Here is an 18,107-nt window from a genome sequence, read left to right as displayed (position 1 = left end):
ACTAAACTGTGCTTACACATACATGGCTACTTGGACTTCTGTTATTAACATTGCATTGAGACACTGGTCCTTTCTGTCTCCTTATGATGAGAGGCAATTTGTCAGGATGGTCGGACAGTATCCAAGAACCATTACAAACAGGTCTGGCATAAATTAAAAGCTGCTGGGTAATAATATCCACAGTCATGTGTGCCTTAAACCCTAGTTAGGAATCAACACCCTAAAATCTGAGGGTTGTGTTGTTTAAATAGACAGTAAAAAAGCAGGAGCACAGTTTTTTTCTTGCATAGCAGCAGGTCCTGTTATATCTGACTTCCACAAAAAATCCACATAAATCCACAATGTATCAACAGTCAAACGATGGTGATGGTAGTGTGTTGATGTGGGGATGCTTTGCTGCTTCAGGGTCTGGACGACTCGCTGTAATTGATTTAAACATGAATACTGTTCTCTACAGAATATCCTGAGGGAGAAAGTTCAGTCATCAGTCAGTAATTTGATGCTTTTGTGTTAAAACTTCAGAGCAGTTTTACCTCTAAATAGCTAAAAAACAAATGTTTGAGCGGACCGGGTCCTTTCTGTGTGGAGTTTGCATGTTCTTTGGTTTCTTCCCTCAATCTGAAGACAATGCAGTCAGGTTCATTAGAGATACTAAATTGCCCTAAGTGTGTGTGTGTGTGTGTTTGCCCCGTGATAAAGTGGCGACCTGTCCAGAGTGTTTCCTAACTTAAGTCGGGTGAATTGTACCCACAGCGACCCTGAATAGGATAAAGTGGGGGTAAAACATACAATAAATGAATGAATATAAATAGGGCACAAATTAATTACAAATGAAAACACAACACACAGCACACTGGCATAACAAACAGACTCAAAGATGAGTGTAGGCAGACTGCTTCTTTTTGTTGCATCCTTAGGATTTATTATAAACACTACTTTATTAAAATAGTGTCTGCTTATATTCAGTTTGTACTATAAACCTTTATACAATCTCAGGCAGACAGAACCCTCAGATTCTATTTGAAATGTTAGTATGGAACATGTTAACATATGGAGTATGTGCAAAAACATCTGCAGCACTGCAGGAATGCATTTAGGGTTCCTTTATAGTAAAAGGACAAAATAAGACATAATAATTCAATAATAACAGTGACAACACTAAAAATTAAGGATAAAACATTTAAAAAATAATAATAATTCATTACAGCTGTTTAGATCAATCATGCCATATTTATGTGAATGTGACTTTGTTCTGTTTAACAGTTGTATAACACGGTCCAAATACAGGATTAGATAAAGTGCTTTCTTTTGTAACATAATTGTATTATTATATTAGAATTTTAACGTCATGTTTCACACACTTAAGTTACATTCATAACAGGACAGGTAGTCACAGACAATTTTGTATCTCCAATTCACCACATTTGCTCCCAGAGGAAACCCACACAGACTCGGGGAGAACATGCCTACTCCACACAGAGAGGACCCGGACCTTTCCATCTGAAAATCGAACCCAGGACCTTATGCTGTAAGGTGACAGTGCTACAACATTATTATATAACATCTAAATTATTCTGGACATGATTTTTAGTTGAATCTTTAAAAATACACATATACATTTCTCATGCTCATTTAATGCCCACCAAGTAGCATTAATTACATATGTTTTTAATCTTACATAGAATACAGTAGGTACATAAATATTTGAAATATTTGAAAAATATATATTTATATATATAAATATAAATATTTATATCACACTAAAGGGTCTATATATATATGTATATATATATATATATATATATATATATATATATATATATATATATATATATATTGGGGCCAAAAAGTATTTAGTCAGCCACTGATTGTGCAGGTTCTCCTACTTAGAAAGATGAGAGAGCTTTGTAATTTTCATCATAGGTACACTTCAACTATGAGAGACAAAATGAGAAAAAAAAAATGCAGGAAATCATTGTAGGATTTTTAAAGAATTTATTTGTAAATTATGGTGGAAAATAAGTATTTGGTCAATAACAAAAGTTCAACTCAATACTTTGTAACATAACCTTTGTTGGCAATGACAGAGGTCAAACGTCTCAAGTAAGTCTTCTGTTAGGGGGTCTGCGGCGTCTGACGGACTTACCACCTGTCCTCGGCGTCGCAAACATTACAGAACAGTATCCGGCGAGGGGATGAATGGAAGACTGCGTTCATTACGCCCACGGGACACTATGAATACCTGGTGATGCCCTTTGGGTTAATGAATGCCCCCGCGGTCTTCCAACGCTTTATCAATGAGGCCTTGCGGGAGGCCCTTGACAGATACGTCTATGTTTACTTAGACGATATCCTAATTTTTAGCCGATCCATCGAGGAACATGTCAGGCACGTCCGTCGGGTTCTCCAGCTTCTGCTCGATCACCACCTATTCGTCAAGCTGGAGAAGTCCGTCTTCCACACCCCATCAGTCTCCTTTTTGGTGTTCATAATTTCCCAAGGTGCTCTGCAGATGGATCCGGCTAAAATAAAAGCAGTGGAGGATTGGCCAACTCCTAGTTCCGTTCGCCAGGTGCAAAGATTTCTGGGCTTTGCAAACTTTTTTAGGCGATTCATCCGGGACTTTAGCACGGTCGCCACCCCCTTGACGGCACTAACGGGGAAGGGTCCGTTCACATGGTCGGTGCAAGCTCAACAAGCCTTTGATAGGCTTAGAACTCTCTTGACAACCGCCCCAGTGTTGCAGTTGCCCGATCCCGAGGAGCCCTTCATAGTTGAAGTGGACGCCTCAGATGTCAGAGTAGGGGCAATCTTGTCCCAGAGAGTGGGCCTGGAAAAGAAGCTCCACCCTTGTGCTTTCTTTTCCCACCGGCTGACCCCTGCCGAACGCAACTACCCCGTTGGTGACAAGGAACTTTTTGCCATCAAGTTGGCACTTGATGAATGGCGACACTGGCTCGAGGGGGCGAAACATCCCTTCCTTGTTTGGACAGACCATAAGAATCTGTCGTTTATCCAGCAGGCGAAGCGGATGAACTCTCGCCAGGCCCGCTGGTCTCTTTTCTTTGGTCGGTTCCACTTTACCCTGTCCTATAGGCCAGGGTCGAAGAACACCAAGCCTGATGCTCTTTCCAGGCAGTGGGATTCGACCAGACCAGTGGGTGAGCCCGGTCCTATTATCCCCCCGAGCCAGATTGCAGCCCCAGTTACGTGGGGCATATTTAAGACAGTTCGGGACGTGCATGTAGTTGACCCAGACCCAGGTGGAGGACCACCTGACCGGCTGTCTGTTCCATCAACAGTCTGCCGTCAGGTGTTTGAATGGGCTCACGCATCCCCATTTGTGGCACATCCAGGAGTCTCTAAGACCCTGGTGTTACTGCACCGAAAATTCTGGTGGCCAGGGATGGAGGGGCAGGTCAAGGACCTAGTCCGAACCTGCGCTGTCTGTGCTACTAACAAGAACACAAGAGAGCGTCCGCGTGGACTCCTCCATCCATTACCAGTACCTTCTGGCTCTGGACTTTGTCACAGGGTTGCCAAAATCCAGGGGATTTACGGTGGTGCTGGTGATCGTTGACCGGTTCACTAAATCTTGCCTCTTCGTCCCGATGCCCAAGCTCCCGTCCGCGATGGCCACAGCACAGGCTGTTCTGCAACATGTGGTGAGAGCACATGGGGTTCCGTCCGACATTGTGTCGGATCGGGGCCCGCAGTTCATCAGCCAGTGCTGGCGAGCCTTTTGCCAACTCCTGGGCGCGACGGCCAGCTTATCCTCGGGTTATCACCCCGAGTCCAACGGGCAATCGGAGTGGGTTATCCAAGACCTAGGCAAGATGCTTCGGTGCCTTACCGCAGGGAATCCAGCCACCTGGGCGGATAAATTATTGTGGGCTGAATTTGCCCACAATACCCTGCACCATGCCGCATTGGGTATGTCACCTTTTGAGGCACAGTACGGCTATCCCCCTCCACTGTTTCCTGATCAGGAACAAGAGGTTGCGGTGCCGTCTGTGTAGCAACATGTCCATCGCTGCCGTGTCGCCTGGCGAAAGGCAAGACAGGCCCTTTTGGCCTCTCAGCGCTCCATGAAGCGCAATGCCGACCGCAGGCGACAGCCGGCTCTGACGTTCCGGCCGGGCCAACGTGTCCTCGTATCGACGAGGGATCTCCCCGTCAAAGGTACCACTCACAAGCTGGCACCGAGGTACGTTGGTCCGTTCAAGGTAGTCAGACGGATCAACCCGGTGACATATAGGTTGGAGCTGCCTCCCAGGATGAAGGCGCATCCAACCTTCCACGTCTCCCAACTTTGCCCGTTCGCGTGCGGGGGAGCTTTACCCCCCACACAACCTCCCGCCCCTTGTATCATCCAGGGTGCCCCTGCATTTACGGTTCGCCACCTCCTGGATAGCAGGAGAGTGCAGGGCAGCACCCAATACCTGGTGGATTGGGAAGGTTACGGCCCCGAGGAGCGTTCGTGGGTACCGGCTCGTCAGATCCTGGACCCCGAACTGATCCGAGAGTTCCGAAGGAACCGGTCTGCGGGTCTTGGGACCTCGGGAGCTGTCCCTAGAGGGGGGGGTTCCTGTTAGGGGGTCTGCGGCGTCTGATGGACTTACCACCTGTCCTCGGCGTCGCAGACATTACAGAACAAAGAGCAGCGTGGCTTCATATAGGAAGCCCGCTGATTAGGGCTTACGACCGGCACCTGCGCGCTTACTATATAAGTGGGCGTCGCCAGTGTGCCGGCGTCGCACCTTTTGTTCTCATGCCGGCGTTTGGCTGCATCGCTCCAGCCGCTTTTCTTTCCTTTAGTCTAGTGGGTACCTCCAGGTGCCGTAGGCGGTTGGAGGAGTAGGGTCAGGAGGCCCGAGGTACTAGATCAGTTTTGGTAGATTGGCTGGTGCGACTGGGTGCAGTCCTAGTGCTGGATTTTCCTTTCCGGCTCTTGCCGTCTAGCTTTCGGCTAAAGCTAACGCTGGGGTATTCTCTTCCCCGTGCATTATAGCGCTTACCAGCTCGGGGATCTTTGTAGCGCTACTGGCGCTTCCCTTGTGAGCCGCGCCCCCATCGGAGCGACCAGGGTTCGCGTCCGGGGTTCGCTACTTTATTGCGAACTAGTTATATTATACGGTCACTTCCCAGCCCCGCACTGGTGACAGCACCGTCGAGCCTTTTTCTGAACTCTGTTTTGTTTTTTGCCTCGTGGGTATTTCCCCGAGCTCGGCTGAGCGCGGTGCCTCGTTTTAGCGCCGGCGCTATTACTCTCTGCAGCCTCGCTTCCGGTTGTTTCCGGTTTTTGTTTCTGTTTTTTTCCAGAGCCAGAGTCTTTGGCAGCGTTCGGGGTCCCCGAATTGTTTTATGTTATTGCTTGGTCTGTTTTCATTTATTAAATAAAAAACCTTTATTTTCTCTTACCTCCGCGTCTTGGGTCCTTCCTCTCCGCTACTCATAACATCTTCACCAGGTTTGCACACACAGTAGCTGGTATTTTGGCCCATTCCTCCATGCAGATGTCCTCTAGAGCAGTGATGTTTTGGGGCTGTCGCTGGGCAACACGGACAGGACCTTGAAATGCTTTTTACGGAGCCACTCCTTCATTGCCCGAGCGGTGTGTTTGGGACCATTGTCATGCTGGAAGACCCAGCCACGTTTCATCTTCAATGCTCTCACTGATGGAAGGAGGTTTTGGCTTAAAATCTCACAATACATGGTCCCGTTCATTCTTACCTTAACATGGATCAGTCGTCCTGTCCCCTTTGCAGAAAAACAGCCCCAAAGCATGATGTTTCCACCCCCATGCTTCACAGTAGGTATGGTGTTCTTGGGATGCAACTCAGCATTCTTCTTCCTCCAAACACCACGAGTTGAGTTTTTACCAAAAAGTTCCATTTTGGTTTCATCTGACCACATGATATTCTCTCAATCCTCTTCTGGATCATCCATATGCTCTCTGGCAAACTTCAGACGGGCCTGGACATGTACTGGCTTAAGCAGGGGGACACGCCTTGCACTGCAGGATTTGATCAATCTCGGCGTAGTGTGTTACTTATGGTAGCCTTTGTTACTTTGGTCCCAGCTCTCTGCAGGTCATTCATCAGGTCCCACCGTGTAGTTCTGGGATTTTTGCTCACCGTTCTGACCCCACGGGATGAGATCTTGCGTGGGGCCCCAGATCGAGGGAGATTATCAATGGTGTTGTATGTCTTCCATTTTCTTACAATTGCTCCAACATTTGATTTATTCACACCAACCTGCTTGCCTATTGTACATTCACTCTTCCCAGCCTGGTGCAGGTCTACAATTTTCTTTCTGGTGTCCTTCAACAGCTATTTGGTCTTGGCCATGGTTGAGTTTGGAGTCTGACTGTTTGAGGCTGTGGACAGGTGTCTTTTATACAGATAACGAGGTCAAACAGGTGCCATTAATACAGGCAACGAGTGGAGGACAGAAGAGCTTCTTAAAGAAGAAGTTACAGGTCTGTGAGAGCCAGAAATCTTGCTTGTTTGTTATTGACCAAATGCTTATTTTCCACCATAATTTACAAATAAATTCTTTAAAAATCCTGTCTCTCATAGTTGAAGTGTACCTATGATGAAAATTACAGACCTCTCTCATCTTTCTAAGTAGGAGAACTTGCACAATCAGTGGCTGACTAAATACTTTTTGGCCCCACTGTATATATTTACTGTTAAAGTCAAAACTTTACATACACTTGAAATAGATGTCTCTTTTATACGTTTCTTCTGGGTTTTCTGAAAATCTGTTAAAAATATACGTTCAGAAACGTACATAACATAATGATAGTACATTTTATATGATGCTGTACTACTAATGCTGAAAGGTTGTGAAAGGCCTACATTTGTCAGGTTGCCACTTTTGGGCCATTGAGCCTTTACTTTTGTATTATTGCATAATCCCTTTTTACAACAGCATCTGTGAAATATGATTATATAATTATTTTAATGTAATCTAATGTTGTGGCATGGCATATAGCTGGAGATTTGTGCCTGTGTAAATATGGTTAACTTGACTGCACTATTTAAAATTGTATGAAATCATGGTGCCAAATTCCGTTTAAAAAACAAACAAACAAAAAAAAAATATAATATAATATAATAATATAATAATAGGGGTCGCTGACTTTCTACATAGCAAATTATTAATCTTAGTTGCTGTATGTGTTTGAGCCAGCATATTTGTTTTTAGAAAATAAATAAATACATAAATAAATGAATAGATAAGTCATGCATGTGACAATAAATATACAAAGACCATAATTAACACAGTTAATCTGTAAAATAACAATGTTCTGTGTTCACTTTTGTGAAACATGTGTTTCAATCATTTAGTCACAAAGAACAGTTGCAAAATCAGTGATGTTTTAGGACTGTACCATTAATATAAAAATGTACATGTATGGCAGGTTAATGTATAATAGACCTCCCGTCTTAGGAAAGTGTGACATGGTCAGACTTTCAGTCAATTCTAATATGTCATTTATATATTTAAATGCTAAGAGATCATCCAATACATAATACAATACAAAAAAGCCTTAAAATATACACAAAATAATTACATGTATATGACATTTGCAAGGACAAAAATAAATGAATTAATGTATATAATGAACTTATAAAATATATTTGTTTTATACAAGTTGTAACACCTACTTGTGACAGTATTAAATTATAGCATAACATTATATTCATTTATTTATTCATGGAAACACTGGGCACAGGGCAGGAATACATGCTGAACAGGGTGTCAATGCATTTACATTTTCAGCATTTAGGAGACGCTTTTATCCAAAGCAACTTACAGTACTGTGACAGTATACTGTCTAAGCAATTGAGGGTTAAGGGCCTTGCTCAAGGGCCCAACAGCAGCAACATGGCAGTGGTGGGGCTAGAACCAGCAACCTTCTGATGACTAGTTCAGTACCTTAACCACTAGGCTACAACGTCCCAATGCATCATCAAACTCACTCACTCAATTATGCCAAACCCAGTTCCACAGGACCAGCTGTAGATTCAACACTGCCTGCAAACAGGCAACAGGCAGAATCAGGAACATTTAAATTTCCTTTATGTATTTTTTAAAGAAATGATCAGTGACACATGAAAAAAGGAAGCACAGTGGTGCAATTGTTAAAAAAAGGAGCCACAAGGTAACATGGGCCCTGACACAGGTTTGATCTTTGCCTGTATTGCCTGTTATTTGACATGCTTATTTTTTCCTAAATTGTGCCAATGTGTTTAAAGGTGTATTTCTGCCCTGCACCCAGTGTTTGTAGGTGGTGCCAGAACCTACCTTATCACAACCAGAACCAAGCAATTAATAAATAAATTATAATTAAATGAAATAAAAGAAATTATAGTGAATACATCACTCATGCCACACTTACGAGGTTACCTTTAGTTTTTTTCAAAACCATAAGAAATGTATTTCGTATGTCTTTTGTTTTCATTCCAAATATAATCGGATTTATGACAGGTAGAACTGTAAAAATTAGCAAACCAATAACTTTCTGTACAGTGGGTGGTATACTATCAAAGCGGTATGATACTATAGTAAACAACGAAATAAATTCATACAGAACAAAGGTAATTAACTGTGCTAAACATGTGTTCAGAGCTTTACTTCTAGCATCTGCAGTCGTGTGCGAGAAGCAGGCTTTAAGAATGAGTGTATAGCATAATAATTGAATAGCCAAACTAACACCATGAAAAAATGCAGTTATAGCCAATCCATAAACATTGTTTACAGTAAAGTCACCTCCGCATGCTAGTTTAAGCAAAGAGGTATTATTACAGTATACAGTGGCAATAAATGTTTTGCATTTTGGAAATAAGCTTTGAAGTATAAACAACACACCGATCAGGATAAAATCGACCCCCCAGGCTACAGCTATGATACCACAGACTGTCCAAGAATTCATTATAGAGTGATATCTGAGTGGGTGGCATATTGCTACATAGCGATCAATTGACATGGCTGCCAGGACAAAAACTACACCGCCTCCGTAAAAGTGAATTAAAAAAGCCTGTAGGACACATGTCGGGTAAAACACTGTGTTTTCTTGTGTTACAATATCCACAAGAATTCTGGGAAGACAAACAGTTATTCCAACAAGGTCTGCCAGAGGGAGACTGAACATAATGTAAAACATCGGCTTATGAAGTTTTGGCTGGGTCACAATCAGAGCCAGGATTGTCACGTTACCCAACACTGAAAACAAATAGATCAGAGTTCCAGTAATAACGACAGGATAAACAGCTTGTGGTGGAAGATCAAATCTGGCAATTTGAAGATTGAAACTAAATGTGCTGTTTGAAACTTGTGCAGCCATTTAAAACCTGTAGGAGAAATAAACAGAACACAATTATTGCTGTTACAGTATAAAGGTGTTTTAAATAATCACTGCCTTATAATACCAATCATATTTGCACATCAAAATTATTCTAAGACTTTCATACACTCAAAGTATTTTATGCTTACCTTCAATGTCAACCGTAGGTCATTAATGTCAAAACATATTCTAGATTTGTTAGTAGAGGAAGGGACTATTTATTACATTTATCTACATGCTTTTTCTCTAGGGGCAGCACAGGTGACTTAGACGTCATCAGTTTACCTTAACCATGCTTCTGCACCAGTATGATTATGTGCATTAAAAATAATCTAGAGCAGTTTGATAAACATGGTCACACAGTTAGTATCAGCACAAAAATCACCTCCACAACTACAACAATTAGAGCTCTTAATTTCCAAATAACATTTGCTATGGATATGCTATGCAACACAGTGTTTTTTTCTTTTGTTGCAGCCAGCAACTGTTTATACACTATATGGCCAAAAGTAACTGGACACCTGACCATGAGCTTGTTGGACAAACTTTATTAAGAAGCTGTGACCTCTATGTAATTTTATAGCTATAACAGCAGCCATTTTTTTAAGAAAGGCTTCTCACAGACTTTGAAGTATGTCTGTGGGAATTTGTGCCCATTCAGTCAAAAGAGCATTTGTATGGCTGGGCACTGATGTTGGTCAGGAAAGTCTGAACTGATGTTCCAGTTTATTTCAAAGCTTGTCAGTGGGGGTGAGGTCAGTACTTTTGTCCATACATAAAACACAAATACGTTGATCAGTTAAAACATTAAATATCTTGTATTTTTAATAGCTTTTTAATAGTTTTTTTTGCAACTGCCTTTTTATTGTTTTATTGTATTTTTTTTTTATTACTGCCTTTTTTTTTAAACTAATATAGCAAAGTGAAATAGTAATGTATGTTTGTATGGGATTACCAAAATATTTAAGTGTGTGTATAACTGAACACAATGCACATAAGTATGCTTATTATTTTTTAATATTATTTTTTATTAACTTATCAAATGCCTCTTGTTTTGGGGAGAGTGAGGGACAGGCATAAATGCATGGCTCACCAGCAAGATTTGGACTGCCAGCCCACCCCTTTTCTACATGTATCCATCAACCATCACTGATCATCCTAAAGGGTCATATCGAAGAGGAGTTTAAGTCTGGGCTTAGACTAGGCCACTAGTGACATTCTATTGTATTGTTGGTGTGGCTGTATATCATTTATGTTGGTGGATGTCATCCAGATTGACAAATGCGTAGCCACAAATGTGGAGCCTCAAGAAATACCTTGTTTATGAACCTTTAAAACACTGATGCATTCATCAGCCCGAAGGACATAACTCGGTATTCACAGTGACTAAAAGAAGTAATGAATGGCACATCAAATCTGCCAATTTGAAGGCTGAAACTAAATGTATTATTTGTGACCTGTGTCTCCATCCAAAACCTGAAAGAAATAAATGTAACACTTATTAATTTCCAGTATTGATATAATAATTTATAATCCCTCATTTACTTCACTTAGTCTTACCTTCTAAAAGTCACAGATCTTCCTGTTGTGTGGACAGAAGAATACGATTTGGTGCATAATATACATGTAGTGAATGTTCTCTGTAGACCAAAAAAGTGACGCACACATCACCTGAGAATATTAGCACAATTGGATTGTAGGCACAAATGAACCCTGAAGGTGCCAGTCCATCTGATGACATTTTAAACTTTCTCATTTATTTACTCACACCCAGGAGCAATTGTCCAGACAAAAGAGTTGCTAGCAGTGTTGTAAGGTACTGGACTAGCAATCAGAAGGCTGCCGGTTTAAGCCACACCGCCCCCTGAGCAAGGTCCTTTACCCTCATTTGCTCAAATTGTATTTAATTATAACTGTATGTTGCTTTGGATTAAAGTGTGTGCTAAATGCTGTAAATGTAAAGACAGAGTAATTTAAAGTACCCAGAGTAACCGAATACAATCAAACAGGTTTTTCTCAGATCCTGGAGCTTCCAATAAATTTCTTATTTTATTATAAAATAAAAATGGACTGGCGGCTTCTGTTAGGGGTCGCCACAGCATACCATTCATCTCTGTTCTGCCCTGTTGTGAATGTCCTTGTTTGTCACTTTTTTGGCCTACCTATCCTCCTCCTGCCTGGCGGCTCCATCATCCGGACCCTTCATCTAATAGAACTCTAATCCTTCTGCACATACCCAAACCAGTCTGGCCTCCCTTACTTTGTCTCCAAAACATCCTACCTACTATGTACTCTAGATGCTTTTTTTAGCTCTGACCTGTGGGGCTGACTTCAGGTATCGCTGTGTTGTTTTTTTTAATTTATATTCAGAAGATCCATTTTGCAAAGCAAGATTATGAAAAATTGCATATATGATGGGTCTATTAATTCAAGTCAGCTGGGAATGTACTGCACATTTTTTAAATAATTTATTTATGGTGGTGTACCTTTATGAAAGCGAGGATCAGCTTTGTAGAAACATTCTCTGAGTGCTTATAACAAATGCCTAGACACCTGCTTGAAGGCCTTTATCCAATGTCCATTCCCTCATGATTATGGTTGCACCTTGTAGTTGACTTTATAACCACCCAGGGGACGTCTGCCATGGGTGACTAAATTAGGCAAGGCAAGCAAATGTTTATGTAAGGCTTTTAAATGTTTCTTTACTTCTGAATAGCAGGTGAATTACATACTCTGTGGGTCTGTCTCAATACTTAGTGAGCTCTCTACAGAGACGGCATTTTATGTCATCCTACACGCTCCTGAGAAGAAGCCTGTCTCAATTCTTAGATACCTTAAAATGCTCCTACTAAGATGGCAATCGCAGCATTCAGTGCGACACAACTTTTTGCACAAATAAATAAATGAATATGGTGGACAGAAGCAGCACATCAAGCAGTAAGTAATCAAGCAGGGACAGAACATTGCTGTCTAGCTAGAGCAATTCAATAATATACTTTCTAAAGTTCAACGTCCTCCTCTCTCTTCATAAAATCCTCTCTATTTAGGCATCTGCCCAGGCAAGGCAGTCCATTAGAATTTGACACAGACCCAATATTACAATTTAGAGAAGAAATAGACTGCATTTATTTGTCATATATACAGATATACATGTACAATACAATTCCTTTTTCTCAGAGAATCCCAGCTTGTTTGGAAGCTGGGGTCAGAGTGCAGGTTGCAGATTGTATGACATCCTTGGAGCTGAAAGGTTTAAAGGCCTTGCTCAAGGGCCCAACAGAGATTGCATGGCAGACCTGTGTAAAATCTGTGTGTGCTAAATGTGGTAAATGTAAAGACAGAGTAATTTAAAGTACCCAGAGTAACCGAATACAATCAAACAGGTTTTTCTCAGATCCTGGAGCTTCCAATAAATTTCTTATTTTATTATAAAATAAAAATGGACTGGCGGCTTCTGTTAGGGGTCGCCACAGCATACCATTCATCTCTGTTCTGCCCTGTTGTGAATGTCCTTGTTTGTCACTTTTTTGGCCTACCTATCCTCCTCCTGCCTGGCGGCTCCATCATCCGGACCCTTCATCTAATAGAACTCTAATCCTTCTGCACATACCCAAACCAGTCTGGCCTCCCTTACTTTGTCTCCAAAACATCCTACCTACTATGTACTCTAGATGCTTTTTTAAGCTCTGACCTGTGGGGCTGACTTCAGGTATCGCTGTGTTGTTTTTTTTAATTTATATTCAGAAGATCCATTTTGCAAAGCAAGATTATGAAAAATTGCATATATGATGGGTCTATTAATTCAAGTCAGCTGGGAATGTACTGCACATTTTTTAAATAATTTATTTATGGTGGTGTACCTTTATGAAAGCGAGGATCAGCTTTGTAGAAACATTCTCTGAGTGCTTATAACAAATGCCTAGACACCTGCTTGAAGGCCTTTATCCAATGTCCATTCCCTCATGATTATGGTTGCACCTTGTAGTTGACTTTATAACCACCCAGGGGACGTCTGCCATGGGTGACTAAATTAGGCAAGGCAAGCAAATGTTTATGTAAGGCTTTTAAATGTTTCTTTACTTCTGAATAGCAGGTGAATTACATACTCTGTGGGTCTGTCTCAATACTTAGTGAGCTCTCTACAGAGACGGCATTTTATGTCATCCTACACGCTCCTGAGAAGAAGCCTGTCTCAATTCTTAGATACCTTAAAATGCTCCTACTAAGATGGCAATCGCAGCATTCAGTGCGACACAACTTTTTGCACAAATAAATAAATGAATATGGTGGACAGAAGCAGCACATCAAGCAGTAAGTAATCAAGCAGGGACAGAACATTGCTGTCTAGCTAGAGCAATTCAATAATATACTTTCTAAAGTTCAACGTCCTCCTCTCTCTTCATAAAATCCTCTCTATTTAGGCATCTGCCCAGGCAAGGCAGTCCATTAGAATTTGACACAGACCCAATATTACAATTTAGAGAAGAAATAGACTGCATTTATTTGTCATATATACAGATATACATGTACAATACAATTCCTTTTTCTCAGAGAATCCCAGCTTGTTTGGAAGCTGGGGTCAGAGTGCAGGTTGCAGATTGTATGACATCCTTGGAGCTGAAAGGGCCCAACAGAGATTGCATGGCAGACCTGTGTAAAATCTCTTAGGGTTTAATCACAGATTAATCATTTAGGACAGATGAAAACGAGCTAAATTTATTTTATGTGAGTAAAGACAATTCTTCTTGTTTGTGTGTATTATACATTTGAGCACCCTGATACAGTTCACTATGGATAGATATTTTCATTACATAAAAACAAATATTGCCAATTGATGTAAACTTTTATTTAGATTATAATTATAGTGATATTTTGTGTAACAGTTATTTAACCGAGACCTTGTGTTTTTTCAAAACTATAATGAAGGCTTGTCTAATTTCTTTTGTTTTCATTCCATATATAATTGGGTTACAGACTGGGAGGATTGTAAAAATCAACAAGCCACATATTTTTAGTGTATTTAACGAAACATTTGGAAAACGATATGAAAGTATGGCAACAGAAGTAACTATTTCAAAAAGACAAAATGTAATTAACTGTGCTAAGCAGGTGTTTATAGCTTTAATTCGAGCATCTTTATGGGAAAAGCAGGTTTTAAAAATGTGTACATAGGAGAATAACTGAACACAGACACTAATGCCCTGCATGAATCCAGTTAGAAATAACCCAAAAATATTGCTTATAGCAAAGTCATCACTACAAGACAGTTTGACCAAAGACATATTATCACAATACACATTAAAAATAAATGTTTTACACTTTGTTAGTCTGGCTTGAAGTGCAAACAACATAACAATCAGGGAAACATCGAGACCCCAAGCCAAAAATATGATACCACAGACTGTGTGAGGGTTCATTATAGAGTGATATCTGAGTGGCTTGCATATTGCTACATAGCGATCAACTGACATAGCAGCCAAGTTAAAAAGAACACTACCTCCGTACAAATGAAGAAGAAATCCCTGCAAAACACAAGTTGGGTAATAGACAGTGTTTATTTGTGTTATAATATCCACTAGAACTCTGGGAAAAGCAACAGTTATTCCTATTAGGTCTGACAGAGGGAGGCTGAACATAATGTAAAACATCGGCTTATGAAGGCTCGGCTGGGTCACAATCAGAATAAGAATCGTAACATTGCAAAACACTGCAAATAAATATATTAAAGCTCCAATAATAAAGACAGGATATACAGCTTCAGAAGGCACATCAAATCTGCCAATTTGAAGGCTGAAACTAAATGTATTATTTGTGACCTGTGTCTCCATCCAAAACCTGAAAGAAATAAATGTAACACTTATTAATTACCAGTATTGATATAATAATTTATAATCCCTCATTTACTTCACTTAGTCTTACCTTCTAAAAGTCACAGATATTCCTGTTGTGTGGACAGAACAATACGATTTGGCACATAATATACATGTAGTGAATGTTCTCTGTAGACCAAAAAAGTGACGCACACATCACCTGAGAATATTAGCACAATCAGATTGTAGTAGGGCGGCATGGTGGCTTAGTAGGCAGCACTGTCGCCTCACAGCAAGAAACTCCTGGGTTTAATCCCCAGACAGGGCGGAGTTTGCATGTTCTTCACGTGTTGTCTAATAGGCTACTGTTGTGCCTAACATTGTGTTCTATCTTGGATTGAATCTGGCGGGTTTATTAGCAGTATTTATGCCTTAAAATAAAAGGCCAAGGAAAAGAAGAAGATTAATACTGCCTGAATACAGTGAAATTAAATGTTAATGTGCAGGAACCATTTCTGCCTCAGCCAAGCTGAAGCCCTGCGATGGATTGGAGTCCTTTCCAGGGTATTTCTGCATTGAGTCCAGATGCTGCTGTTGGGCTCTTGAGCAAGGCTCTTAACCCTTAATTGCTCAGACTGTATACTGTAACTGTAATGTAAGTCACTTTGGATAAAAGCGTCTGCTTAATGCCAAAAATGTAAATGTAAATGTAAACGGGTCTGCATCAGCCCTGACTAGGGTAAAGCATTTGTTGATAATAAAATGATAAATTAAAAAGTGGGGAGAAACAAATGGTTCTGTTCAGTATGTTGTTCTAACCTCTAGTGATGTTAATGTAACATTATGTTGGCCTTACATTACACAGTACCAATAATCATGTTACAAAACACTGTCAGTGCTTAATAAATTGTGTTCGTACAGTAGTGTTAAAAAAAATAGCAGTGATTTTAAAAAAGTGAATAAAGCACAAAATCATTATAATAACTTTTATTTCCATGAATGCAAATGCACTGAAAATACTACACTTTCAATTCTAAATCAAAACATTAACAAAATTTAGCCAGTTTGTGTTCATCCTTTACAGAAAATTAAGAAAAATGAATATTAGGCTGTTCAAAAAAATAGCAGTGCCAGCATTTTTCTCAAAAAATGTATCTATAAACTAAAAATGTTTGAGGTTTCACTTTAGTTTAAATTACTGAACTAATATTTAGTGGCATTACAATTGTTTCTGAGATCTGTGTTGCATGGAGTCGACCAACTTCTGGCACCTCTGAACAGGTATTCCAGTCCAGGATGATTACACTACATTCCACAGTTCTTCTGCAATTTTGGGTTTTGCCTCAAAAGAACGCATTTCAGATATCAGAACACAAGTTCTCTATGGGATTGAGGTCAGGGGATTGGGCTGGTCACTCTATTACCTCAATCTTGTTTGTCTGTAACCAAGATGTTTTGGGTCATTGTCATGTTAAAACACCCATTTTAAGCACATTTCTTCTTCGACATAGGGCAACATGATCTCCTCAAGTATTCTGATATATTTAAACTGATCCATGATCCCTCGTATGTGATAACTTGGCGTAACACCATGGTATGAGAAACATCCCCATATCATAATTTTGTACCACCATGCTTTACTGTCTTCACAGTGAACTTTGGCTTGATTTCAGTGCTCGAGGGTCATCTGACATACTGTCTACGGCCACTAGACCAAAAAAATACAATTTTGCTTTCACCAGTCCACAAAATGTTGAGCCGTTTCTCTTTGGACCAGTTAATGTGTTCCTTGGCAAATGTGAACCCATTCAGGTCATGTCTTTTTCTTAACAACGGGACTTTGCAAGGAGTTCTTGCTGGTAAATTGGCTTCACTTAATCATCTTCTGTACTCACTGGTAACTTCACATGTTCCTTGATCTTTCTGGAGGTGATCATTGGCTGAACCTTTGCCATTTTGGCAATTCTTCGATCCAATTGAACAGTAGTTCCACGCTTCCTTCCGCGTCTTTCAGGTTTTGGTTGTCACTTCAAGGCATTTGAGATAATTTTAGCTGAGCAGGCTATAATTTGCTGCACTTCTCTGTATGTTTTTTCCCTCTAAAATCAACTTTTTAATCAAAGTACGCTGTTCATCAGAACAATGTCTGGAACAACCCATTTTACCCAGTACTTCAAAAGGAAATGTGCTATGACCAACCTGTGCAACATTTGCCCCCTCCTACCTTAAATAAGGGCCAAAATTGACACCCGTTCTTCTGCAGAATGAATGGCTTCACCAATTGAAATTCTCGCTGCTATTATTTTGAACAACCCCCTTTCAATCAATGCTTCAATTACTCAGAATGAGCGGCATGCATGTTTTAATTGTTGGGTTTGTTTTGTTTTCATTACTCTACTACACTTTCAAGTAAAATTTTTGCTATGTAGAAATAGCATTTCTACTAAAAACAGTGATTTATCAGGTCAATGGTGTTGGACTGCTATTATTTTGAACACCACTGTAAGTAAGGAATTGTTATAATTGTTGACTGGTTTTAAAGGCTATTGAGAAAAAAAAGTAATGTTTTGTAAGTTTGAAGTAGACAGGGGTGCATTTGAAAAGATTTAAAGATCTATTTTCTGATACTTACATTCTGCTTTTAACTTTTCATGGCTCCTAGTGGATCCTACTTTTGTATTACTTTTGTACTCAAACATGACACCCTCACCTGTTATAGATAGATATATTATCCATTCATCTGCTAATTGTGGGTCGTATCAAAACAGTGTAACTTTAACATCCTGCAAGTGTGTTGCAGGCATCACATTCAAAATTTGATTATATTTATAAAATTCAATCAAGTTGGTCAACTACATCAGTAACATTTTTGCCAGTTCAACACATTAACAAACCACAGATTTTGTTCTTTTTTATTGCACTTTTCTCTAAATGGGGTTCGT

General features: G+C 40.3%; 2 protein-coding genes across 2 annotated transcripts; both read right to left on the bottom strand.

Moving 5' to 3' along the window:
- Positions 1-8,395: 8,395 nt before the first annotated feature.
- On the bottom strand, positions 8,396-9,355 carry LOC134334829 (olfactory receptor 52N4-like). Its single transcript, XM_063017299.1, has one exon. The coding sequence runs from the start codon at positions 9,353-9,355 to the stop codon at positions 8,396-8,398; it is 960 nt and encodes a 319-aa protein (XP_062873369.1).
- A 4,883-nt stretch (positions 9,356-14,238) lies between these two features.
- On the bottom strand, positions 14,239-15,183 carry LOC134334828 (olfactory receptor 52J3-like). The gene has a single exon (XM_063017298.1). It carries the CDS (start codon positions 15,181-15,183, stop codon positions 14,239-14,241), a length of 945 nt encoding a protein of 314 aa, XP_062873368.1.
- Positions 15,184-18,107: the final 2,924 nt, after the last annotated feature.

This window comes from Trichomycterus rosablanca, chromosome 20 (assembly GCF_030014385.1).
Source record: "Trichomycterus rosablanca isolate fTriRos1 chromosome 20, fTriRos1.hap1, whole genome shotgun sequence".
Classification (NCBI taxonomy): domain Eukaryota; kingdom Metazoa; phylum Chordata; class Actinopteri; order Siluriformes; family Trichomycteridae; genus Trichomycterus; species Trichomycterus rosablanca.
Note: the sequence above shows the minus strand (reverse complement) of the source record. Positions and strands in the feature narration are given on the sequence as shown.

What these genes read in the sequence shown, in the direction of transcription:
- LOC134334829 (XM_063017299.1), bottom strand. Translation starts at nt 9,355, where the DNA reads ATGGCTGCACAAGTTTCAAACAGCACATTTAGTTTCAATCTTCAAATT.
- LOC134334828 (XM_063017298.1), bottom strand. Translation starts at nt 15,183, where the DNA reads ATGGAGACACAGGTCACAAATAATACATTTAGTTTCAGCCTTCAAATT.